Source organism: Taudactylus pleione, unplaced genomic scaffold (genome assembly GCF_031769625.1).
Source record: "Taudactylus pleione unplaced genomic scaffold, aTauple2 ptg000250l, whole genome shotgun sequence".
Taxonomy (NCBI): Eukaryota; Metazoa; Chordata; class Amphibia; order Anura; family Myobatrachidae; genus Taudactylus; species Taudactylus pleione.
The window spans coordinates 1294295-1321511 of record NW_028284652.1 but is presented as its reverse complement, the minus strand read 5'-3'; the positions used below and the strand labels follow the sequence as shown (position 1 = coordinate 1321511).

At 44.8% G+C, this 27217-nt stretch overlaps 1 protein-coding gene across 1 annotated transcript in view; it reads right to left on the bottom strand.

Moving 5' to 3' along the window:
• ATG2A (autophagy related 2A) overlaps positions 1 to 26922 on the bottom strand; it is a 169536-nt gene extending 142614 nt beyond the window's left edge. The window contains exons 1-9 of the mRNA XM_088480016.1: positions 25991 to 26922; positions 18751 to 18913; positions 17481 to 17633; positions 17199 to 17301; positions 8722 to 8884; positions 4130 to 4306; positions 2238 to 2334; positions 1962 to 2123; positions 1682 to 1824 (exon numbers count right to left, since the gene is read on the bottom strand). Coding sequence (XP_088336142.1) covers positions 1682 to 1824; positions 1962 to 2123; positions 2238 to 2334; positions 4130 to 4306; positions 8722 to 8884; positions 17199 to 17301; positions 17481 to 17633; positions 18751 to 18913; positions 25991 to 26161 — 1332 coding nt within the window. The 5' untranslated portion in view covers positions 26162 to 26922. The remainder of the gene's footprint in view (positions 1 to 1681; positions 1825 to 1961; positions 2124 to 2237; positions 2335 to 4129; positions 4307 to 8721; positions 8885 to 17198; positions 17302 to 17480; positions 17634 to 18750; positions 18914 to 25990) is intronic.
• Positions 26923 to 27217: the final 295 nt, after the last annotated feature.

The window sequence follows — 27217 nt, the reverse complement described above, 5'->3', positions numbered from 1 at the left end:
GCCGCTAGTGCCATTGCCCTGCCACTTAATGCAGATGTGCATTGCACTTTTACAGTAATAATATTGGGGTGGATTATGAGTTACATGCAGCTGCATTCGGAATGTGAATGGAGTCCTAATGCCTACCACATTTTCTGTACATGCTTACAGCAGTTCTCACTATCATAGGCACATACACCTACCCCCATGCTAGGTGCAAGAGATCCATCTGAGTTTGGTGTAGAGAATGCATATGCATGACTCAGAATAGTGAGTAACTACGGTTACATGCCCAGGACACATCTACAAGACGGTTCTCTTGAGTGTGTACATTGTTGCCACCCTGAAACTCTCATTGTGCATCTGCAAATGGCTGAGACTTATGGTCTCTGAATCATGCGTATCTTCACAACGTTGTGCATGCAGCTCGGGACGCATGCGCAGTAAGTGACAAATCGCTAGATGCTGTTGCATACGCAGTTGTTAGAACAGAATCAGGCCCATTATGTTCACTTTGCTGTTCCTTTAGTCAGGCCAGGTCCAATGGTGGCAACATGCAGAGTTACAGTGTCACTGTCCTGCAGTAAATGTAGAGTATTAGCCAAGCTAATATGTTCACATCTATCTTCCATTGCACCAATGACAATGTCAGTCTATTCATTTAGAAAATATTCTTTTTCCTTTTTTAAAAAAAAAAAAAAAAAAGGATCTCATTTATATTTGTTGGTTCATACTGTGTACACATTTTTTTATATATATTTTCGGCAATCGTGTGGTCCTCGCAGACCACACAATATGCCGGCTTCCGCCTCCTTCATCTGAATGGGATCGTACATCGCATCCCAGATCAGATGGTTTTGCAGGAAGATCTGGGGATGCGATGTATGACCCGGCGGGAGCACGCAGCACGATATCAGGTACGATATCGTGCCCATACATGGCACGGTATAGCACCTATATCGTGCCAATCCATCGGATCGGCATGTATATCGTGCCGTGTATGGGGGCCTTTTTTCTCTGTGAAGGGGATCCATGGTGAACATTCCAAACAGCCCAGACTTTAGTGATCATAAATGGGATTCTCAGGGTGTGCGGAATATATTACTGAATATTATTCCACAAAATTCCACTCTAGAGCAGGACCATAAACAGTGAGGCACATTTATAACAATTCAAAGTTGGAGATGCACCAATTAGATATTTTTATTTGAGGGTATAATAGGCCGTATGCAATAACTTAAGGTGCATGTCAGTATGGGACATAGAAACCAGGACTGCAAAAGAAAAGAAAGTAGCTAAACCACTTGAGATGATGTCAAGGTCCAGGGTTGGGTGAGGAAAGAAAGGAAAGAAAGGTACCGATGGGCGTCGAAACAGCTCACCATCCAAGCCACACTGCTTATCTACATCAGTAAGGTCGCAAAGGACCATTTGCACATAACTAATTCCCTTTAAGTAAGGAAAAAAGGTATTGGTAAATCAGGCAGTGTGAACGTGGCTGTAAAGTGCGTCAGTATAAAAATTGATGAAAAACTTTTAAGCCCGAAGGGACCAGGAAGGTACTTCACAATGAAAATAAAAGCACTGTGGGAAGTCACAGAAGATAGCTCATAAAAAAAGCAAGGTGCATTAAAAACTCATCTGAGGGCAGACGGTGGAGTGGTAGAGCACAGTACACATATATTCATGACATGGCTCTTACCCCAGGAGTAAAGGCTGGATCCTGAAATTGATGGCTGCTGTAATCACTGTAAATGGAAGAGTCAAGATCCACGTCTGACAATTCAGTTGTAGATCGGACAGAACTGACGCTATTTGTCATAGCCACCATAGAGAAGAACATATCTGCAAAGAGGAACAATGCATGTCTAGAATACAAGTCACTTTTGATTGCGTTACTGTACTTTGCCTTTAAACCTTTATGTTAAAAACAAAACCCTAACAGGCACTTTGCAGGTCGACTGCTGGGGTCAAAGCCTCACCTCCATTCTCCAAAGTCTGGAAAGGCACAAGTTCAGGATCTAGCATTAACAGTGAACCAGGTCCCGAGTGCAGCTGCTGGTTCAGATCCTGTTCTATCAACTTCAAATCCTCCATGTCCAGGGGACGACTTTTCAGCAACTTCTCCCTAATACTGCTTGATTCTGCAAAACAAAATAAAAATACCCCTTCCAGTACTGTTAGAATATACTGTGCAGTTACCTGGGAACAATCATGTAATGTCATGGTCAAATGGTGGTATTATTTCTTCAGCTGACCTGAAATACTCAAGGCATCCATTAATAACTGCAAATTAGATATCTGACATGGATTCAGGAACAAGTGCAGAGACCCGATCTTCCCATCAATCTCCATCTGTAAATACAAAACATGCAGCAAGACTTAAATGGAGTTACAAGACTGACAACTCTTGCACACAGTCACTACAGAATGAGAAATAAAAAAAATCTTGTCCTCACTTCAACACAGGTGCATTCATGACAGAGCCTCAGCTACCACACAGCATCGATTACTATATACTTAATGAACTTTATTTTACTAACTCATCTGTAGGCATTGACATAAAGTAAAGTAAAACACATGCTCATTTTATGGAATAACACCACTAAAGTGCATTTAATAGGCTTTACGAAATCACAATAAAGATTTAAAATAAATGCCCCTGTGCAAGAGAATTAATAAAGTATTTAAGATTATCAGTGCAGGCTACGAAAACTGCCGCGACTCTTCAAAGTTTACATATTAGTGCTTACACATATTATGCAATATAAAATAATGACCTTTTTATAATAATCAATTAACAGGTCACGCTTCAAAATATAAAACTAAGCAACCGGTGAATAAATATAAAACTCGCTGCCTAGTAAATTTCGTCCTCAGAATTTATAGCTGCATATTCACGTTCTTTTTATTATACAATGTTTAGAAATTGTAATACGTGTGTGTGCGCATATGTTTATTAACATTTATGTATGTATGTATGTATGTATGTATGTATGTATGTATGTATGTATGTATGCACTTGATTACACACAGTTAGTGAACAAAACAAATAGTAAATAACTGGGTAGATGATGATGTCGTAATGCGGCTGATGTTTTTCTGACATGGTTTGGGTGGAACTATTCCCTTAGCAAGGCAAGGTCAATGCTTAATTGTACCAAGTGATAATCTTCACTCCATGCTGCAACATTAGTTTCCTGACAGAGGGCTGTGTTTTCAGGATGAGAACATCCCATCCATCCACAGACCACATGTGGTCACCTTATGATTTGAGGCGTAGGACACTGGTGTTATCTATATGTCATGGTCATCATCAGATCTTATCCCATTTATGGGGTATTCTGCAATAGTGCATGACACAGTATTTACCGCCACCATCAACCAGGCATCAGTTCAGTGACTTTCTTCTGGATGAATGCTGCTTCCTTCCTGAACAAAGCGAGTCATATTTTATGTTGGTGGTTCCACTTTTGTGTGCTTGTACATGTTATTGAATATAAAAGACATACTAACCACAGTAAGAAAAATAGGTGTAATAGGATGTGTAATTGTTTCAAAATATATGTGAAATAAACATTATGTACTTAGTGCAAAATGTGTACTAACAACCTCACATTAGTCTTATATATTGCATTATATAGCACTATTACTAACATTGTTCTTAGGGGTTATATACAAATCAAATGAACAAAGGAATGTATGTTTGTATGTTCAATTTTAGTAAATCCCTTCTGTTCTTAAGTATTAGTACTTTGGAAGGAAGTATGTTGATTCCTTTTCCTGTGTTTAGTAGGTTCCCAGCACTTACATAAAGGTGAGACCTCAGCCAATCACCTTCAGCCCAGCTCTCACAGTGGCAGGAAAACTGGACTCAGTGGGTCTTTTTAAAAGCCTGAGAGATGTGACAGATTTCTCCTATATGTACAGTAACTGCTTCATACAATGCATGGTAGTGGTACCAGGGAAGGGATATAATATATCATTGAGAAACCTATTAAAAAGGTTTTATCAGAGTACACCTACATTTTGCTGAAAATATATTTCTACTATGATCACAAGATAGCATACAACATCTGAACACTATACTGCCTAGCTTAGCCAGTTATCGGTACGAGAGCAGAGCTACAGTATGCACTTGTGCTGTCACCTTAGGTCCTGGAAACATGTCATTCTGTTTCAGCTTGATAATTAGTTCTGTACACCCAGAACAGCTGCCTATTTGGAGGGTTGGGGAATCGAGCGTTGTGGGCTGTGCAGGAGGACTGGGAAGCCCTGAGGGTTGCAATGGCTGAGATTCGGTGTGCTTCGTCGGTACAGGTGGGCCCTATGAGAAGAAAAGATAGTTACCAAACAAGCACTGAAAACGGCAAGGACACACAATAATATATTATGCCTGCGCTTTCTCTGTAGGTACTACAAGGTCACGATATAGGTCCTGTACATGCACCTGTATTGCCCTGAACAATGTACCACAAAAGAAACCTTAAAAGTAGGGGTGGGCAATTAGTGCCCCCCCCCCCCCAGCTGTTGTCGAACTGCACATCCCAGCATGTCCTGCCACAGTTTTGCTATTTGACCATGCTAAAACTGTTACAAGGCATGCTGGGATGTGTAGTTCATTGCCCACCCCTGCCTTAAAGCGTCCCACATAAGGGTCATACGCAGAGTTGAATGCATGCCAGTCTTGAGGACAAATCTTGTGCGTTTTTGCACTGCACATGCCCCAAAGGCAATATAAAGTCGTACACAACTTGGTCGCATCTCCAATTGCGACTGAAGTGGCGTAACTTAACGAGGCGGTAATGGGGCGTTCACATATAGGCAGTGTTTAGCAATGGCGGATTTCTTGAACCAGGAACAGGGCTGGTGCGAGTGCACACGGAAAATGAAGACGGTTATGAAACCAAGCGTACTGATAGGAGCAGTGCGGCCAGACAGATGCGCACAGCTCTGCAAACAGGCAAATATCCTCATCTAATAAATAAATAAATGGAATTGTATACTGCGCTCAGCTCTAATTGTTCTAAACTTGGAATCTGTTCCAATAATGGCTAGTATCAACAATGAGTGAGTGGATTATGTTGGTAGATAAAACTCTTTACTGGTACATAAACAAATATATATCAATGCACGTCGCATATACAAATATAAATCTATGAAAATGACACAATGAAAAAATGGCACACAAATGGTCAATAAATGTATATGGGGGAGATCAATATCAAAAACTATATCCTCATCTATTTCCTATGCACACAATGCAAGTGTAATTACAGCTAACTTGCATCCAAACCTACATCAATTAATTAAATTAATTTAGTACAGCGGACATGTGAGCCTCTGTAACAGTAGAATGGTTATTTCATCACTGGATAAGACAATTAAATCTGTAGATGAACAGAATTCAACAGCTGCAGGTATGAAATACATGTAGGGCTTACTGGTAATACATACTTTCTGTGATCACTATAAGGGATTTATAATAATGAAACCTGTCCAGTTACGTAAAGTATGTTTATAGAGTGAGTAGGGAGTGAAAGTGTAATGTTATAGCAGATGAATGCGAACACTGTAGAAGCTATGTCGCTAAGCAAATTAACTTTTCCAAAGTCAACAGAATAAAAGGTTAACCAAACTAGAAGCTGTTCTGCCAAACAAAGCATGAGCGATGTGAAATAAACCAAGTCCCTATCAGCTGCAATCAATGGACTTCGTAAAAACAACCTTTTGTCGGTCAACAATATGCAGATATCAATGCAAAATGTCCCCCTCGACTCCAGGCCCTGAACTTCATAAAAAGTCTATGATGAACTTACCAGGGAGACCCGAGCAAACAAGAGTTCAGAGTTTTATTTTGATAAGAGATCGGAACAAAAATCTAGAACTACACATTCCTTCAGGCTTAACCTCTCTCTCCACTGCCCTTTGTAAAAACAAAGTATAATAATGGCAATTTTGTACTTAAGGTAACTACTTTTATTTGAATTCACTGGGAGACACTGGACCCTGGGAATGTAGTCTCCTTCAGGGTGTTGGCATTATTAAAAAGTGTTAAGTCCCCTCTCCTCCATATACCCCTCCTGTTGGATACTCTACTCAATCTAACCAATATTTTACTAACCAATCCCCACAGAACATAGAAGAAACAAAAAAAATTATAGTTATCTGCCTAAAACAAATTTCACTGTAGTAAAATTCAAACAAAAGAGCTACAGTGTAAGTAAGTGGGAGCACAGCACCCACCAATGGATTCAGAGAAAATGATTTAATGGATGTATTCAGTTTTCTTTATCATTCTGTGTGGGATGGGGGTGGGTCACTGGTTGCTGGGGACATCCCAAAGTTTCACCATTCGGAGGGTACAATCACATAGTTACAGTAAGCAGAAATGTACACCTAAAACTCAAGTGCTTAGCATGAAAGGTGGTGAAATTGCACAATTTTGAAAAATTATGCACTGAAAACCATATAACATCACCAAAGAGGGGTTTACCAATATCATAGAATGTGCCTTTACATTGTTAGGAACAGGGGTTCCTTACACAATGTAGGCATGCTGAATCATAGCAGTGATCCATTGAGCTATAGTTTGTTTGGACAAAGGTCAACCCCTTTTGTAGACATCCTAGAGTCCTAGAAGACCAACAGAATTTCTGACCTAAAGTGTCCTTACTATATAAATCTTCAAGTCCCTAACATCATCTAAGGCGTGAAGAACATAGCTGATATTAACAGAAGATTATAGTTAGCCCAGCGCATGACCCTAATGATTTACTTCAAGAGAACTTTCTCAGTTATCCATGGGGGACAATGGAACCATGGTACAGTGGTGCAGGAGTCATGGGCACCAAATAGTTAACTTCTTTCACAGATAACGCAGGCTCCTCCTCCCCTATATCCCACCCCAGCCAGCAGAAGCCAGTTTTACTTTGGTGCCCAAGGAGCCGAGCACAGTTTTTGGAGCTGCATAAAGCAGGCCATTTTATTTTAGAACTTTTTTATCTTTTTGCTACTGAGCGGCAGCTGCAGCCGCCGCTGAGGGAGGTCAACGGCGGAACTGGCAGTGGGGGCTATGGTACTCTCCACACCACCACGGGACTACCAGGGACAGTTTTGCAATAGGAGCGCCGTATATCAAGGGTGGCAAGTCCTTGGGGTCGGCCAGAGGGAGTGAAGTATTTACTCTATTGTCTCCTCCCCCCAACCTTAGGCACGTTCCCTGTCCTAGGCTGCCAGCCAAAGACTCCTCTCTCCTCCACCATTGAGATGTTGGGCAGCCATTTTAATACATACTGCCTGCCTGTTCAGAGCACACTGTAGTTTGGTAGATGCTGGGCTAAACTTTTCCTATTGCTGCCTACAATGTCCATGATGTCCGTCTTCCGCTGGTCCCCTCTGCACCGGAGCACGCTGTCCATGCTATTGGGACCAGCTGAAGACAGACATCGTGGACAAGGTAGGAAGCAATAGGGAAAGTTTAACCCAGCAGCTACCAAACTACAGTCTGCTCTGAACAGTGTTCTGGGAACCCGGCACTAAAACACCTTTCCGGACACCACAACAATTGTAATAAAGAGCTATAAACATATATCACTGCAATTTAACTAATCTGGGTATTTTTACAGGTATTGTGTTTTTTAACACACACCTTTATATACAAGCGCTCTGTATAATCATCTTATAATTGCTCTATATTTAAAAAGGAGCAGCTACCACAACTCATTACCATGGATTCACATAACATATAAACTACAAACTGCCTGCCTGCTGAGAGAGAAGTACATTTTCTCCTGCCACCCCTATACCTCACATGGCCGGGTGTCAGGTTATAGCATAGTCCCCTTCCCCACCTGTTGGTGTTGGTTACTGGAAACTTGTAATGTGATTTTTCTATTGTATTGAGCACTTGCATTGCCTTTTCTGAATGTACTTTACTCTACAGCAGGAGTAGGCAATAAGCGGCCCTACAACTGTTGTTAAACTACAAATCCCAGCATACATTGCAACAGTTTTTGCCTGGCCAAATAGCAAAACTGTGGCAGGTTATGCTGGGATGTGTAGTTCTACAACAGCTGGGGGGCCGCTTATTGCCCACCATCTTATTGCTCAGCAACGGTTTTACATTGCTTCTATATTTCAGGGTTTAAATACTGTTTTACTGCCCTATCTCTGTACTGCCTCATATCTGTACTGCAATACATTACTGTTCACTAGTTTTGTATGTTCTATCACCTTCTAGTGTTGATAATGTTTATTCAGTTTGTTATTTTTCTTACTAAGTGACCACTTATTTGTAGTCATTTCTACTCACCGTTACTTAGGTACAGTTTAGCATTTCAGAACTGTGGTGAACCACATATTACTTTATTGGTGGTCTACTGTACATTCAGAGCTCTCACCATCAGTACAACTAGTGTGTGTGTGTGTGTGTCTTGTTAAGTAATATTCTTGTTCAGTGTGTTATTTCTATCTCCAATGGGCTTTTTAAAGTCTAAACTAAAGTGCTTAACACAATGGGACAGAGTGGGAGGAGGCAGCACACAAACAAGTTTGAGTTTGCACTTGTGTCTGCTCCCGGAACATATTTCCTCTACACGCCCATGGTGATTCGGTGTCCACCAGATAGGATGACAAAGTAAAACAAGATCAGTGGGTTTTTGCATTTGTGAGTTGTATTATTCTGTGATTTGATTACATGATCTTAAAGATGTGACACTTGAAACCCTTATGATCAGTTACCTCAGGGGCAGGACAAGGTGTGTGTCTCCTATTCATGAACTCTTCATAATGGAGTGAAACGCCACTGAGCTGCAGGATCTTCTGGATGAAAGCTGGAGGCTGATGGATGTCCACAGGAAAAGTGTGACCAGTGTCTCTTACAGCCTCATCACAATAATCTAGTCTGAGGGCAAAAGACAGTAAATTTAAGAGTGTGATGGTGTCTGATTACATGTTAAAAGAATTACAAGCAGGGTTGGGAAAAAAAAAACAGATTAAAAAAAAAAAAAAAAAAAAACCTGGGTTTTTTTTGGGGTTTAAACCAGTTTTTTTGCATTAATGTTTAAATTAAAGAAAATAAATGAATCTTGCTATGTACAGGTGGGTCCAAATACATCTAGCCTCCTTGCACGTTAAACAGCCCTTCTAGTTGCGCCATGCCATGACTCGGTAGCGCAGAACGTCTTTTTGTGCGTCTTTTTACCTTTAAATGTGTCTTATTCGCACAACAATGTGACTAGATAGTTTAAAATGATATGCAGAATGCCTGTGCTCTCTGTGCGTCTGCGGATGTAACTGCATGCAAAACGCTACGTGCCAGTGACTGTAACACTGTAACGCAGTGGTTAGCATGCAGATACACCCAGAGTCACACACAGAACATAGACATGCTGCATATCATTTTAATCAGCAGAAGCTGCTTGTGCTATCTATTCGCATTGCTGTGCGAGTAAGACGCATTTGAAGGTAAGAAGACACACAAAAAGACTTTCGGCGCTACAGAGTCACACTGAGCTCCAGCGTGTGTGGCGCGACCTGTAGCGCACGGAGGATAGATGTATGTGGGCACATCTGTATTAGATACCTTGATCAATCACATTTTCATGCTTTCTAACATTAACAAACCAAAGTTATTAGGGTTTGATATGATTTATTTGACATCTTTCAATAAAACCAATTTTAGACTAAACATAATTATAATATGCAAAAGCACTTTTCAGAGAAACACACAAACACAATAAAAGGAGTTAAGCATTAGAACTGGAAATGTCACTGGCATTAAACATTTTGAATAAAGACACTATTTGGAGACCTTTTCAGTTCCCAGTCGAAGCTTCGAATGAACTAAACTGAAAAAAGAAAAAGTTCTTTCTACACTATACACTAGCTGAAGATGCTGAACAGTCAGAAGTTGTTAAATAATGGGAAATACATTGGGGTTACCTTTTTTTCAATTGCGCCTTTTTTTTGCTCGTACACCATTCATAAGATGATACTTGTGACACCACAGAGGCTAAGGGGTCAATGCGAATTGCGAGGTGCGAGTTTGTTTCTTGAAACTTGCACACTTTGCAGCAAAGCGCGCTCCCGATAATTCTCCAATCCAACTAAAAATGCCTACTCGCACTGAAGGGGTGCGAATTGACTGCCAAATGAGATTTGTGAGTAATGCATGAAAATGTGGGGAGACAATCCTGGACCCCCCAAAACGGATAATTTCATTTGCAGGACTGTATAGAGGGCTGTTTGTGGGCATTAGGAAGGTACTGTAGGTTTTTAAATGGTGTGAAATGGCTGATTTGTGGATTTATTTATTTTTTAAGGCAAGAAAAATGATAAAACGCAAACTTTTTTTGTTTAATCTCAAAGGAATTAAATGAAAAATGCAAAAAAGGTGATTTTGGGGGGGCACCTTGATAAAAAACAATTATTTTTCAAAGTAAAAATTATTGTAACTAAATTTTGGGTGCCTAAACTAACGAAAAAGTTGATTTTGGGGTATTTGAGGAAATTCTTTTTTTTTTACCCCAAAAAATGACATGTAATTATTGGACTATTTAAGCTAATTGGAAACTTCCAAATGCCTAATTAGTCATTAGGGGGGTGTCAAAGGGGTTCAGCACAGTGTCCCGACATTTTAACCTTAAAATAAAGATTTTCCTTTCCATCTCTCACCCTCAAGGAGGTGCGAGTGGAAAGTTGCGAATTCAGTCTGACTGATTCAGTGCGAGTTGCTGATTGCAAAATGAATTCGCTATGTGAATTAGAAGTGAAAATATGAGATATGGTAAGAACTTACCCTTGTTATCTCTATTTCTACGAAGTCCATAGGGTTCCACAGGATACCTTGGGGTATAGGTGTGACGTCAGTCGCAGGGCACCAAAGAGTTAAGCTTTCAGCCTCCCAGGATGCACTAGGTCCCCCTCCTATACCCCGCCCCCGGGCCAAGGCACCTCAGTTAGTTACCAAGCCATAGGCCGGAGGAGGAGAAGGAAGAGAGAGAACAAAGATCTGGACACATACAAGAATCACATTCTCACCAGAGGGAGACGGAAAACCGGTGACCAGAGCAAAGCCCATCTGCAGCACAGGTGCGACAGGGCGGGAGTCCTGTGGAACCCTATGGACTTCGTAGAAATAGAGATAACAAGGGTAAGTTCTTACCATATCTCATATTTTCTACTTCAGGGTCCATAGGGTATCCACAGGATACCTTGGGGATGTCCCAAAGCAGTATCCTTTAAGGGTGGGGACGCTCCTGTGCAGAAAGGAGAATCCGCCGCCCGAAGGAAGCATCCTGAGAGGCGAAGGTGTCAAACCTGTAATACCTCACGAAGGTATGGACAGAAGACCACGTAGCAGCCTTGCAGATCTGAACTGCCGAGGCACCACGTCGAGCTGCCCACGAAGGACCCACAGACCTAGTGGAATGAGCCTTCAGAGAAGGAGGGACCGGTAGGCCTTCATGAAGATAAGCTTCAGAAATAGCCATACGGATCCAGGCTGCCAAAGTTTGCTTTAAAGCAGGCCAACCCTTTTTACGGAAGCCATAGAGGACAAACAAAGCGTCCGACTTCCTAAACGAAGAAGTGCGGTCAACATAAGTCCTTAAGGCCCGCACAACATCCAAAGAGGCCTCACCCACGGAAAGACCCGGTGAGTTAAAGGCCGGAACAACTATTTCCTCGTTAACATGAAACTGGGAAACAACTTTGGGAAGAAACTCGGGCCGAGTGCGGAGCACTGCCCTGTTCCCATAAAAAACCAAGAAAGGGGGTCTACAAGAAAGAGCCCCTAACTCAGAAACACGTCTGGCCGAAGCAATGGCTAGAAGGAAAACAGTCTTAGCTGTTAGCCATTTAAGATCCACTGAGCCCAGTGGTTCAAACGGCGGTCCTTGGAGAGCCCTCAGGACCACAGCCAAATCCCAAGGCGCCACAGGTGGAACAAAGGGCGGCTGAATGCGGAGAACACCCTGCATAAAGGTGCGCACATCCGGGATTGTAGCAATCCTACGGTGAAACCAGACAGATAGGGCCGAAACCTGTACCTTCAAAGAAGCAAGGCGAAGCCCATGATCTAGTCCCGCTTGCAGGAAGGCGAGAATCCGAGACAGACGAAACTCGCGCGGTGCATAACCTCTCGGTCGACACCACTGGAAGAACGTATGCCACACGCGATGGTATATCCTCGCGGAAGACGGTTTCCGAGCTCGTAACATGGTACGCACCACAGAGCTGGAAAACCCCCGGGACCTCAGCATGGCCGTCTCAACAGCCACGCCGTCAAAGACAGCCGAGTCAGGTCCGGGTGAAGGCAAGGACCCTGAGACAGAAGGTCCGGTCGTAGCGGCAACCGCAGAGGACTGTCCACGGACAGACCCTGAAGGTCTGAGAACCAGTGCCGTCTGGGCCACGCGGGAGCTATCAACAGGAGCGTCCCTCCTTCCTGTTTGAATTTCCGGATTACCCGTAGAAGAAGGGAGACCGGAGGGAACAGGTATGCGAACCGGAACGTCCACCGGACGGACAGAGCATCCACCAGAGACGCCCCTTCGTCTCTTGTGCGAGACCCGTACACCGGCAACTTGTTGTTGTGCCGGGACGCCATGAGGTCGATTTCTGTAAGACCCCACCTGTCCACCAGTAGTTGAAAAACGTCCGGGTGCAGGGACCATTCCCCCGGATGAACGTCCTGGCGACTTAGAAAGTCCGCCTCCCAATTTAGCACTCCCGGGATGAAGACCGCTGATATGGCCGGAAGATTGCGCTCCGCCCAAACCAGGATCCGAGAGACCTCTACGAGAGCCGCCCGACTGCGAGTTCCTCCTTGCCTGTTTATGTAGGCCACGGTGGTAGTTTGTCCGACTGGACCTGCACCGGGCGACCCTGGAGAAACCGCTGTGCCTGCTGGAGAGCATTGAAGACCGCACGGAGTTCCAAGATATTTATTGGAAGCTCCGCTTCTGTCGGCGTCCACCTGCCCTGGAACAAGTGTGGACCCGAAACTGCTCCCCAGCCCCGAAGACTGGCGTCCGTTGTCAACAGGACCCAATTTGGAACCCAGAACGGACGTCCCTTGTTGAGGTGGGTCGTCTGTAACCACCACGCAAGGGACAAGCGAACCTCCTGGGTGAGCACAATCGTCTGGGACTTCAGAGACTGAGGCAGCCCGTTCCACTTGGACAGGATCAGGTGCTGCAGAGGTCTGGAGTGAAACTGGGCGTATTCCACCATGTCGAACGCCGACACCATGGAGCCCAGTAACCTCACCGCCGAGTGTAAGGACACCCGGCGGCTGTGCAGGCAACTGCGCACCCTTGACTGTAAAGCAGAGATCTTGTCCTCCGTCACGAAGATCCTTTGCTGTCCCGAGTCCAATAAGGCTCCAAGATGCAGAATCCTCCGAGACGGGATTAGAGTGGACTTCTGCCAGTTGATTAGCCAGCCGTGCCGTTGCAGCAGTGCAATGGTCAGGTCCAAGTGGCGTAACAGGAGCTCTGGAGATCCTGCCACCAATAACAGGTCGTCCAAATACGGCAACATGCGGACTCCCTGCAGCCGCAGAGAAGCCGCCATGACCGCCATCACCTTGGTGAAAACACGTGGTGCTGTTGCCAGGCCAAAAGGTAACGCCCGAAACTGGAAGTGGTCGCTGCGGATTGCAAACCTGAGGAACTGTTGATGGCGCAAAAGAATAGGGACATGCAGGTAAGCGTCCTGTATGTCCCATGACACCAAGTAGTCCCCAGGTTCCAGCGCCAGAATGATGGACCGTAGGGTCTCCATCCGAAACTTCGGGACCCGCAAAGACTTGTTGAGTGCTTTGAGGTTGAGAATCGGACGATATGACCCATTGGGTTTCTGTACCAAAAATAGATTTGAATAGAAACCCTGGCCCCTCTGGGAGAATGGAACAGCCACTATAACTCCAGCCTGGAGCATAGTGTGCAATACCTTCCGCAGCTCCGTAGCCTTGTTCCGGTCTGATGGGAGACCCGTGGTGAAGAAGCGAGCCGGGGGTCTGTGCCGGAAGGAGAGGGCGTATCCGTGGGAAACCACCTCCAGAACCCAAGTGTCTGTCGTAGTGGTCGACCAACACTGGGCGAACTGTAGCAGGCGGCCTCCCACCCTGGGATCCCCCAAAGGGAGGCCCGGACCGTCAGGCCGCAGGCTTGTCATCTGGCTTGGGGGCCGGACGTCTGGTACTCCATGCCTGCTTCCGGGGCTTGACCGATTTCTTAGGGCCAGCCTGTCGAGGAAACGACTGTGGTTTGGGCCTGCCCTGGGCCCTAGATGACCGAAAGGACGATGGTCCCGAACCAGAAGGAGCAGCGGCCGACGGGAGACAAGCAGATTTGGCTGCCGCCAGCGTGGCCACAATCTTATCCAGATCCGGACCGAAGAGAACTTCTCCGGTAAACGGCAACGCTTCCAGACCTTTCTTGGAATCTGCGTCCGCCTTCCAGGATCGCAGCCACAAGGTGCGACGAGCAGCTACCGCTGCTGAAGAAATTCTAGACACCAGAGTACTAATGTCTAGAGCCGCCTCGTTGATGTAGGTGGCCGAATCACGGAGATTGCCAATCAACTCCGCCTGTTCGGCCGGACAGTCGGATTCAAAAGAAGCCTCTAATGAATCCGCCCAGCGCTCCATTGCTTTGGCAACCCAGCAAATGGCCATAGCCGGCCGTGCTGCCCCCCCTGCAAGGGAATAAGCGGACTTCAGGCAGATTTCTACCTTGCGGTCCGTAGCATCCTTAAGGGAGGACATGGATGGCATCGGCAATGTGGCACTACGGACAAGACGGGTCACGTGAGAATCCACCTGTGGAGGGGATTCCCACTTAGCAAAATAATTATCCGCGAACGGATAAGCCACCGCCAGGCGTCTCTGCGGCTGGTATCTTTTGCCAGGTTGTTTCCACGCCTCCTCTAAATGGTCCACCAACTGACCCGAAAGAGGAAAGACTGTGGCATCGCCCTTCACATCTTTGAAAAAGGCATACTTAGATTTAGCCGCTGGGGGAACTGCGTCCTCAATCACCAAGGCTGTGCGGACCGCCCGAATAAGTCCAGGAATATATACTTTGGACTTAGCATCAGCGTCCTTAGTATGGAGAGGTTCCTGATCGTAAGGATCCAGAATCTCCCCATCATCAGACGTCCCTTCGTCATCCTCATAAGGAGCGGACAGAGACGCCACCGGCCTTTTATGAGGCCGCATCACAGACTCCCCTTGCAACACATCCGACAAGTGCTGTACAGAACTCGTCAGGGAGTTAACCCACGCTGGCTCCTGAGAACCCGGGAGCGGGGAAATAGGGAGACTGTGGGGTACCACCAATTGTCGTGGGAACCCCTGCATGGGTGACGACACCACAGACTGCTGGGACAACCCATCGGAGTAAACGCGGGCTGCGGAGCTAACTGGCCCACTAAAGCTGTTAACGCCTGAGCGAAACAAGCCCAGGGCGGCTCCTGTACCGGTGCTGTAACCGTAATAGGCCGCGCCATGGACAAACACTGCCGGCAAAGGCCCTCCGCGCTACCCTCCCCCTCCGCTAACGGTACTTTGCACGTGGTACACTGTAGCCGGAGGGGAAAATCACTTTCAGACATGATGGCACCACGTATGTGACCTCTCTCACCAATTAAGTATTAAATAGGCGAGAGACCACCCTGCAGCACCGCACCGCAAGGGCTTTAGCAGAAGAACAGGGACAGTAATAAAGCTGACAGTTTAGAGAAGAAAAGTTACAGGCAGCGCTAGCACAGTCACATACAATGCAGAGAAATAACAATTCCTGCACTAACAGCGCTGATCACTCAACTACACAGACACAGGGCCTGGTAGGACACAGCGCTGCATACACAGACCTGAGCCACAGCGGAGGAGAGGTATGCGGGGGGACCCAGACCACGATGCTTCCGTCCAGCGCTTCCAGCAGCGTTCACCATGCGTTCTGGAGAAGATGGCCGCTGAGGAGCAGAGAGGAGGCTGGCCTGGGGGAGGAGCGCTGCCACAGGACCAGTCGGTAGCATGCAGAGAGGGCTGTGTGCAGCGGGGGAGGCGCCGGCTGTGAGACAGGGAAGGCGCGCTCCCCTGGCATGCATTTAACCCCTGGGACGCCGCAGCGCTACCGCTCTGCTGCGGTCCGCTGTCCCAGGGGGTAGTGGAAGCGCAGGTTGGTCGCCTGGCTCCACGCTGCAGCCAGTCCCCAGGGAGCCCCCTGCCTGGGGACTTAGGACCATGTGATCAGCGGGGACCCACCGCGGGACCCCGCTGCTTACCTCTGTCCCCCTTGAATCCGGCCATGGTCCGGAGCATCTGGGGTCACCGCTAGCTGTGACCCCAGACGCCCACCAGCATCCCCGGATCAGTACCGGCGTTCTGGTACCGGCGGGGTGTAGGGAAGACAGCATGGACGTCAGGACTGACTGTCCATGCTGTTCATCCAGATGTGCAGCCACAGCTGCATGAAGAAAAAGCTTCAGGGGCTCTTCTAGCCCCCACTCCAACCAGGTGCACCCGACTCCGGCCGGGCACCAAACTAAACTGAGGTGCCTTGGCCCGGGGGCGGGGTATAGGAGGGGGACCTAGTGCATCCTGGGAGGCTGAAAGCTTAACTCTTTGGTGCCCTGCGACTGACGTCACACCTATACCCCAAGGTATCCTGTGGATACCCTATGGACCCTGAAGTAGAAAATAGCAACTTGCACCTCGCACCTAATAGGATTGACCCCCAAGTCTTTCTTTCTAGCACTCATCTCAATAGGAATGAAAGTCTTGAATTGAAATACAAAGGTAAGCATGGAGATTAAACCGTGAGGTGCTTCTCTGTGTATTGCCTGTTTTATGTGTTGGTGTTTACTCTTTAAGATTGAGAATGTTAACTGTGTTTTTTTTATCCTGCCCTATGGGATTGATGGGGGAGAAGTCTTAGCTTGATGCAAGGCAGATTTAACACCTCTCTTATCTGGTTCATCCTCCCTACATCTTTGTAGTGTGTGTGATTTACTGCATTGGTTCAGCTAACTCAGATAGAGACCACACACAACAAGAATGTGGAATAATGCCAGTCACAGCATTGTGCCTGTAATCACAGCATAATTAAAAAAAACAGATTACAAGAGACAAAAACTATAAAAAAAAAAAAAAAAAACAACTAGCTCTGATAGAGTTTATAGAAACAATCTATTGCTCATAAACTGGCCTTTTGATGCGTATCTCAAGAGCAGTCCCTGTGGTGAATTCTGGCGGCGTATTCTCAATTCTGATAATAGTGTCTAGGAAGGTCACCTTAATCCTCCGCAACACTGCAATAGATTGAAGACATAAAGTGACACAGAATAAACAAGTGATACCGTCATCGGGGGGGCATCTTACAGTGAGGTTATGACACAATGTGACATTATGACATAGAAAGAGGGGAGCAAATATAGATTACCTGCCCTCAGCAGTCTGACACAGTGTAGATGTTAGATGAAAATTCTACCTGTCTCTATAGTTTGTGCAAACATCTCCAATCCTTCAATGGGCTGTGGGGGCTCGGAAGGCTCCTCCGTCTGCTCCTTCAGGCACTCCTGGGCTAGCTGCATGCTGGTGGTCATACATGAGGACCAGCTGTGAGACTCCGCCCCTGCTGAAGCTGGGAACATGGCAGTGATGTGAGGATAAGATGGGCAGCAGGTTGGAAAGGAAGACAGTTTCCTTATGCTTGTTGAATTGTAAATGATGCACTATGCAATATACTATGCAATATAAAGCATGGCTTTACTGCCACTATACAGACTATCAAACACACATACAAGTAGTCCATTTATATTTTTACTTAATGACACCTTTGTTTTATTCAATAATACCTGATTATTACCCAGCACTACACCAATACAAGGCAGCTAATTTTCTTAATTAACACCCCATTTCTACTTAATGTCCATGTTTTTATAATTGTTATTTTAATCTTTATATTCATGTAAGGTTTACTTATCTTACTATTATTTTTTTCTTGCATTTCCATTTTTACTGCAATATACTGTTTGTAACATCAATCTACATGTAAGAACTCAACCCATTCCCCAGATCTTAGCAATCCATTTGAGCACATTCTCAGCGTTTGTTACAGTATATTAGAAAGTGAAATCAGTCAGCTTTTATCTGCATGTTAGGTAAGGTACACATCAGAACAATGTGTATCCCAGTCGACCCGACCCCCCATGGAAGGACATATTAAGCGGCTGTACACACTGCACGATCCGGTGTAGGACCACGCAATATACCCTTCCATCCTGTATTCACCTGCATGCCGTCGTCAGCCCATCTGAATGTAGCACATCAGATAGGATGAGGTCGCTGACGACGCACATGAACGCGCAACTGAGGGTAAACACTGAGCGATATGGGGGGTATATCGTCCAATATATTGCCTGATGTGTACCTGGTCTTACCGTATGTTATTTATTTATATTATCATCTCCATAATGTACAGCACTATATAATATGATGACGATAATGTCAAAACCCTCCTGCAATTGGTGGCTAGAGTATTCGCAGTTAGTGATGCTCCGGTAAGAAGTCTATCCCCCCAAATGGCAGTGGGTTTTATAGCATCAAAAACACTATTACTCTGTTACTTTAGGAGAAAGTGGTTAATATAAGAAAGTGTTTGCATGAACATCTCCGTTGATATGTTATTGCTGATGTAGCGTGCTTGCAGGCTACTCCTGTGCGCAGCTGACAGGGAGCATACTGTCCATGGCACTTACCAGCCCTATATTTGGGTCGACAAGTAACCTGGAGTTCTGACACCTCCAGGGTACAGTTTTCCGTGACAAGTGCTGACCAAGGGATGGTAACCGAGATACTGCCAATAAAGCCATCGATAATCTCCAGTGGAGCCCCTGCCGAGTCCAGGAGGTCATTCACAGCCTGATTGAGATCAGAGAGAAAACATGGAACACAGTGAAGAAGGAGAAGAGTAGAGGGCTGTGAAATTAATGGGTCACTAAATACAGCAGAGAGGGGGGATTAGGAGCAGAAATACACGAGGTGAACAGGATAGAAAAATAATAAATCTTACATTTAGCATTGTTACATTTACTATTAATAACCATACACACAATGCCAGCTCTATAATATTATTATTATTATTATTAATAACCATACACACAATGCCAGCTCTATAATATTATTATTATTATTATTAATAATAAGAGTACTCCCAGTTTACCATCTCCTCATTGTAGAAGTATGTATGTAGGCCTGCGTCACGGCCTAATGGCTGTGACACATGGAATTTAGGTAGTAATGATGAATGCCCATGACGAGAATACCTGCACCTTAAACCAGTTCAGTTACTTATACCGTAGTTGAAGTAAATTAGCTATTTAAACAGACTTTCATCTCCTACTTTTACATATAATAAATCAAAGCTACACCTAAAATAACTGTCTGAATCTATGCTTAATAACAACAAGTACAGCGTACAAGCATTTTCCACTAGGCTATGGAGACACAACTGGCTACATGGAACTTCATATTATCTTTTTTTGAAAGCACATCAGCTTTTCACATATTGTATATGTGTATTATATAATTATTTATTAACAGTTATATATATAGCGCACACATATTCCGCAGCGCTTTACAGAGTATATCTTACCATTCACATCTGTCCCTGCCCCAGTGGAGCTTACAATCTATATTCCCACACGCACATCCACACTATGGTAATTTTTTTGTGGGAGAAAACCGAAGCACCAGGAGGAAACCCACGCAAGCACAGGGAGAACACACAAACTCCACACAGTTAAGGCCGTAGTGGTAATCGAAATGACCTCAGTGCTGTGAGGCAATAACGCTAACCATTACACCGTCTGTGCTGTATATGATAAAGTTTTCACGGAGAAAAGACCAACTTATTTTCAATAAGAATATATTTGGGTTGAATTCATTTCAAAGCGATGGACATGATGTTCCTGTTCCAGAGCAGCACATTGTACCCGCCGACATCACAAGTTTCCCCTCGCTCCCCATAGAAATATGAGGGAAAACTTGCAACGGCACCACCGTAAATGGCCGATATGTGCGCAGTCGGGCATCGTGGCACATCGCTTTGAACTGAGGGTCTAATTCAGACCCGCTCGCAAGCGGGTCGATGGTGCCCTAGTGCGCATGCGCACGACGGAGGGAGCTCCGCCGTGCGCATGCGCGAGACCCGCATAGCGACAGCCAAGCTGTCACTATGGGTCTCGCACCAAAGGGGGCGTGCTGTCGATGGTGAGTGACAGCACGTCCACTTTAGTGGGCGTGCCGGGGGCGTTGCTGCCCAGACAGAGGCGTTCCCATGGGAACGCCTACCGTCTGGGGCCGGCCCCACTGACATCACTAGTCACTAGTGATGTCAGTGGGAGTGCTTTTGGCTCTGATAGAGCAAAAAGCACTCCTGGGCTTGCAGCAGCGAGACCCTACCGCAGGGTCTCGTCGCAAGCCCGATGGTCGCGATGGTCTTGACCATCGCGACCATCTTATGGCCGCTCGCATAAGCTGTGGGTGGTCACCCACAGCTATGCGAGCGTCCAGGAGGCCGCTCCAATTTTAGGTAGGAGAGCCCTGATTCAGAGCGAGCACTCTGGTCAGAGCGTCCGGCTCTGAATCAAGCCCTGAATTCCCCCCATTGTCTACAGAGTCCTGAGACTTTGACTACAGTAAATTCTATTGCCAGTCTACATATGAATGATATTTAATGTTATCCATCAATACAGCGCCTCCCAACAATAATACAAAACATTAAATACAGATATTTGTGCAACGGCAGAAATTTAATTTAACAAAAAGGTCATAAGAACACCAACTGCTGACCACAGTTTAGTAACCTGTAACTAATAGAGAATGGAAAGTAGGCTATTTGGCCACTCTGACCAGTCACAAAGGGAGATTTCTGCACAGTACATCAGTAATTGAATAGTGTTTTAGATTGACAGCTGAGGATTTTCTGGACTATATTCAAGCCTTCCAGAAGCAAACGACTTATGTTTCTTGGAATCACCCAGGACATTTAGCAAGATACTATGCTTAATGAATTTGCTAAAATGTAATTTTAACCCAACATCCTCCCACTACTGCAACTCGTAGATTCATACAAATGTATATGATGTGGTGACCATTTATCATAATAACTGCATGAAAAAAAAAATGGATTGCTGATCGCGTAGAAAGCTGGTTGCTGACACCAGTTCAGATTTCAGTGCTTAGCTTAAATAAAATGTTTTGTTCTCTTGGTGACCTAAACAGGAAGGATGTGCATAATATGTTTTGTCTATTTCCCAGTCACTGTACCTCTACACAGGCAAAGCTGGTTCTATACATGTCTGCTGGAGAAAACATTGGATGTTAAGGACTGGGCTTGATCAACTCTCATTGCTCCTATAATTCTGCAATAGTCTGGAGCACAAGCTACGATTGGAACGATTTTGCTCTAGCCACAGAATTCAAAGTAGCAGGGACCAATGTCCAATTTCCCTGCAACATTGCTACCAGGTCAGCGATTTAAAAGCAGGCAATATGGGATAAACATTATAGAAGGCAAACATTACATAAAGCTGCTTGTTGGATATCTTTATAACAAAAACTAAAGGCACACTACATACATATGATGTAATAGCCATACAGCCTTGGGGCATGTGTATTCTTATGTTCCAGTTTTACATGGCTGGCCTAGCAGCCTTAACAAACCCTTCACATTAGCTTGGCAAACTAGGGTGCATATTTAATAGTCACAGCTGATTTTTCCCAATAACTAAAAATCTTTTACCGCTGCTATTTGCGGCGATAAGGGATGTACTTTGGGACAATTTACCAATTAATTCAAGCCGCGACAGCTGCTCCAATAAGGCATATGCCAACACCTTTTATATCCCTGCTGATAGCAATTGTGAAAGATTACATTGTCACATTCTGTACTTGAAATGAGCGATCTAATGTCACACATATGTAAAAAAGAGCCCAGGACGTCCACCGGGAAGCGGGGACATCTGAATGGACCCTCTTCCCGGTCCAATGGGCGTCAGAAATAAGCTCCAAAAACTTAAGCCACAGTCGCCATTGTGAATAATGAGGACTGCTGTCTGCTTAATTAGTTTGCCTAACGCAGGAGATATCAAAGATATCTAAACTAGGATTTTGTTAAATAAGCTATTATTAGCTCAAATGATGCGGATACTACCATTTCCACATGATTTTCAGGGGAAATTAGGTTACTAAAGAGGCCGCTAAGAGTGATTCTATAGAGAAATGATGAGAGGTCCTTTTACCTATCTATAGTCAAAGTATAAACCTGTGGATCCTTGTTCTGAATGTAGCCATGGCATTCACAAGCTGTTAATTATCATGATTTAGTGTTCATTCTAGCACCCTGCACCTGTCACAAGCCGTGCAGTTCCTCTTTCTTGCTTGGGGTGTCGCTATTTGCTCTGGTCCTTCTAGCACACACTTGTCTATCTCAGCAGTATGTTGTTTTAACTGAGTGTGCTAAAAGCACCAGAGAAGAGAGCGACACCCCAGATAGCAAAGAGGAACTGCACGAGTTCTGACAGGTGCAGGGTGCTCAAATGAACACTATAGGTGCATACACACGTAACAATTGTTTTAATGATTTTTCGTTAACAACGTCGCTATTGTTCAGTTTCTGAGTTATAACGATGAACGATAATTGCTCAAGCGCGCTCCCGTTTGTAGTTATCGTTCATCGTGCATTTCAGACTGTCCAACATAACGATTTTCATTAAGGAACATTTTTCGTTCATTGTTGTAAAAATAGTTCATTACACTTCAAAAAATTGTTCACTTTTTCAAGGGAAAATCTGACAGAAAATCGTTGGTTACAAAATCGTTACGTGTGTATGCACCTTATGATTGATTTATATAATAGTGAAGTAACACTAAAAAAAAAAAAATCAGTCAGAACTGCTGTGGAGAGATTTCAGAGTTGCCTATGCCATTCTTAAATATTCAAAACATTTCCCCATATAATTCAATAAGTAAGATATACCCAGGATAGACCCACTCAAAACAAAACATTTGTACCTCTATGCCTACATCATATATGCTGTATTAAACTGTGCATACCCCAGACAGATGGCTTGCTATATTACGGTATAGCTTAATATGCACAATCTGACACTAGAGAAGTTGCCTAATGCCTAAATAAACAATGATTGCTACATACTACTTGCTCTCAAACCAATGCATTTCACCTGAAAAAAATGTCAATAACGGTGGCTAAGAAATTAGGGACAAACATCTGTCAGACAACACACTTATAGCAACTTTATCACTGTCATTACAGGATACCTGATTATTGACGGCTTTATATTGGTGCTTGTTGCTTTGTCCACTGCTCTTCGAAAATTTTGTAAGTAATTACAAAGTATAAATGTGATGGCCTCATAATACAGATTTATCTTATACCAAGTTACAGGAAATATTTATTTTCACTCGATGTTTAATGTTCGTATTAAGAGTGTTTCACAGCACAATAAAACTTTTAATATTCTTTAGTGAATATTCCACTTCTTTTTTTAAATCAATTTCCAAGACATGTCTCTGGTTGGTCATGATTTACTGCAGAATCAGTCTTATTAGAACTTAGGCTGCCAAGATTTTTATATAGCAATTTTTATAATGCCTTACTTATTACTTACACCTCTTTTCCACCAAAAACCTGGATCCGACCTGGGTTTTCAGACATGGTTCCAACCCACAAACACAGTTTACACAGCACCATCGATCTGGGTTATTCTCAGGTCAGCCCCATTCACACTTAACCTGGGTCTGCCCTGCTAAACTTGTGAGGTCATAAAAAGTGGGAGGTGACTGCTCCACAACCACCAATCAGCTCATTTTAGGCATGACCCAGGTCGGATAACTCGGGTTGCACCATTAATACCCCTTTTCCACCTAAATTCCGGGTCTGACGTCATCTCCAAGCGCCGGACTAGCCGGACCAATCGGCCGGCTAGCAGCGCACTCCAGGTCATCATGACCCGGAGTGCGCTGTTCTCACAGCAGGGTTTCACGGGCAGCGCCCGTGTTAAACCCTGCTAGTTACCTGGGTTGGATTGCCGGGTCACTCGACCCGGCGATCCAATCCTCTCCCCTTTTACACCAAGGAGCTGACCAGGTTAACCCTGCAATAATCCGGGTTTTAGCTCCGGTGTAAAAGGGGTATTACACTGCACCATTACCCAGGTCCATCCTGGGTCCAACCCTGGTAGCTACCTGGGTTGGATTGCCGGGTCACTTGAACCGGGTTATTTTTCAGGGACTCTTTTACTTTGAGCTGCGACCCAGGTAGACCCAGCAATAACCCAGGTTTTTGCTCTGGTATAAAAGGAGTATCACAGTATATAAGCACAATATTGCTGATCTTATCAACAACTAATGTTTAAAAATCAGATTAAATGAACCTACAAATACAACCACTCTTCACATGTAAGCCAACCATATGCCCCAGTTTTTCTAGGAGGGTCCTTTTTTTTATCCAGCAGAAATCTTTAACACATGTTGCTTATTTTCACATAACGCAAAACCCTAATGCACCGCAATTAAAAGAACAATAGGTTCCTTCATCTGTTTAAATTGGTCCTACCACCTAATATTTTTCTTATATTCCCACTCTTCCCAGCCACTGACCTGGTAAAATGTCACCTTTTCTTACAACCCAACAGGAAAACCATTGGGGATGGGACTATGAACAGGAGGACCAGTCACAAGCCGAAACCAAAAGATTGCTGCCTGTAATTGATCGTCCCACTAACCCTACACCTTTAAAGTTTCTTATACCCCTTTTACACCAGAGCTAAAACCCGGGTTTTTGAAGGGTTAACCCGGGCAGCTCCCTGGTGTAAAAGGGGAGAGAGTTGGATCGCCAGGTCGAGTGACCCGGCAATCCAACCCAGGTAATTAGCAGGGTTTAACACGGGCGTAGTCCGTGAAACCCTGCTGTGAGAACAGCGCACTCCGGGTCACGATGACCTGGAGTGCGCTGCTAGCCGGCCGATTGGTCCGGCTTCAGTGGCGCTTGGAGATGACGTCATCTCCAAGCGACCACTTTCACTCCGCAAAAGCCGTCTCTATGCAGACCTGACTGCGATGTGAGCGGCGCTGACTCAGGAATATCCCGAGTCGGCGCCGGCAAAATTCCAGGTCTGATCCGGATAGGAACTTTGTTCCAACTCCGGGTCAGACCCGGAATTTAGGTGGAAAAGGGGTATAACTTTACTGATTTGCAGAGAAGTGGGATGCAAGTATGTTACCATTAAAATTTTAAAGCCTGAGCAGGTTTAGTATTTCAACATCATGGACATTAAATAACTCGTAGCATTAAGTTCTTTCACTGAACATCTTGACAACTGCTCATAATCAAAAATTTCATTTTTTTTGTCAGTTTAAATATCCTACCTATAGTAATCGTGGTCTTATATTATTCCAAAACCATGGACAGAGTAGAATTCCCGACATACTAGTCTCTGCATGCGGCTGTGAAAATTGGGCTTCAAAATGGCTCCATCCAACAATTCTACAGAATACTCCTGCCTTTGCTCTTGGTAAATAGTTATTTTGGGATGTAGTTCGCATCCCAGCGGTCAGGATGTCGGCACTTAGAATACCGTCGCTAGAGTTGCTACGGTAAGTTTTAGGGTTAGGTACTAGGGGGAGGATAAGGCTGCTGGGGTGAGGGCTAGGGATAGGCTGCAGGGTGGGGGGTTAGAGGACTTACCTAGTTGAGTCGAGATTCTGACTGTTGAAATGCCACTGTCGGTATTGTGACCGCCGCCATCCCGGCCGCTGGGATCCGATACCCAACCAGTTATTCTATTTACTGTGACACATGGATATTCTGCAATGGTGGTTTGTCAAAACTAGCTATGGATAGTCCATATGTATTCAATTACCTTTACTTTCCTAATTTATCAGTGACATTTGAATAATGAATATGAATATTACCAAGATATCTAGGTGTATATCAGTTAGACGTCCGCTTCCATTGTAAAGGTCCAAACTCAACTGCTCCAGACTCAGCCTCTCCTCCAAGTAGTGACCCAGGTAATGTTGTAGAAGGTACCTGCATGCCCGTGTCTTGATTGAGCTGGACCATGGAAAAAGCCACCGAGACATACTGGGAACAGAAACGGGGCAAGGGATGGGGCAGGAGAGCTAGGGGAAGGGAAAAGGGATCCACTCTCACCTCATAAGCCAGGATGTGAGGTGCTCGGTGGCTATCACCCACTTCTTGTTTTCACAACCTCGTACCCCAAACCTGTAATATTTATAACCCCAAAAGAATATATTCCTTGTATCCCACTCACTACAGGAAATGGCACCAGAAGGGTTTCCTGTTTTAGGCTCAGCTGACCCCTCAGCTAGTAGTATTATACACTATTACTGTATATTACCAGCAAGTGATATATTACACTGTTATTTGTATGTGATAATTACAATATTATATTATCTTGTCAGTAGGTGATATATTACAAAGTTATGTTATCAACAAGTGATATATTACAATATTATGTTAAGAATTATGCAAGGTAAGAGGTATATTTCCCTGTGACATTGATTTATCATAGACTACAACAATGCTGTCTCTAGTAAAGCAGACCCCATATACGTACAGCTGTCAGACCCTCTTTCTATGCCACCCTTTTGTCCTGTGCCTAGACTCCTGCCATATAATAGTCCCTAGCTCCCCTTCACCATACAGAGCCCATAGGAGACCTCATAGAGACAATGTGCCCCTGTGAACTGCAGCGCCCCCTGCTGTATACTCTCATAAGGTGCCGGGTTATCCAGTCTTCCGTGGTGCTGGGTCACCTATTCTCAGCCAGGACGAGCTGCGACGCCCGGTTCCGGGTCACTATCTGTTTTGCTTCTTGACGAAACCCCGCCCCTTGTGTTGCGCGTCGACGGCAGGGTGATCAGCAGCCAATCACCTGAGGTAAACAAGCCCCGTCATGACATATGGGACGTGCATAGCAGAGGCGGCCATCTTGGTACACCCAAAGAAAAAAAAGGCAGCGCTTATTATTTCAGTACTCTGATTGTGATAGGTGAGCTAGGTACACTCACTGACTGAGATTTAGCAGTGTGTTGTGGTGACCAGCTAGGTACTAGGAGAGCGATACGTTTAGTATATTGTAAGTAATATATTGTAATAGTACGAGCCAGCAGAGC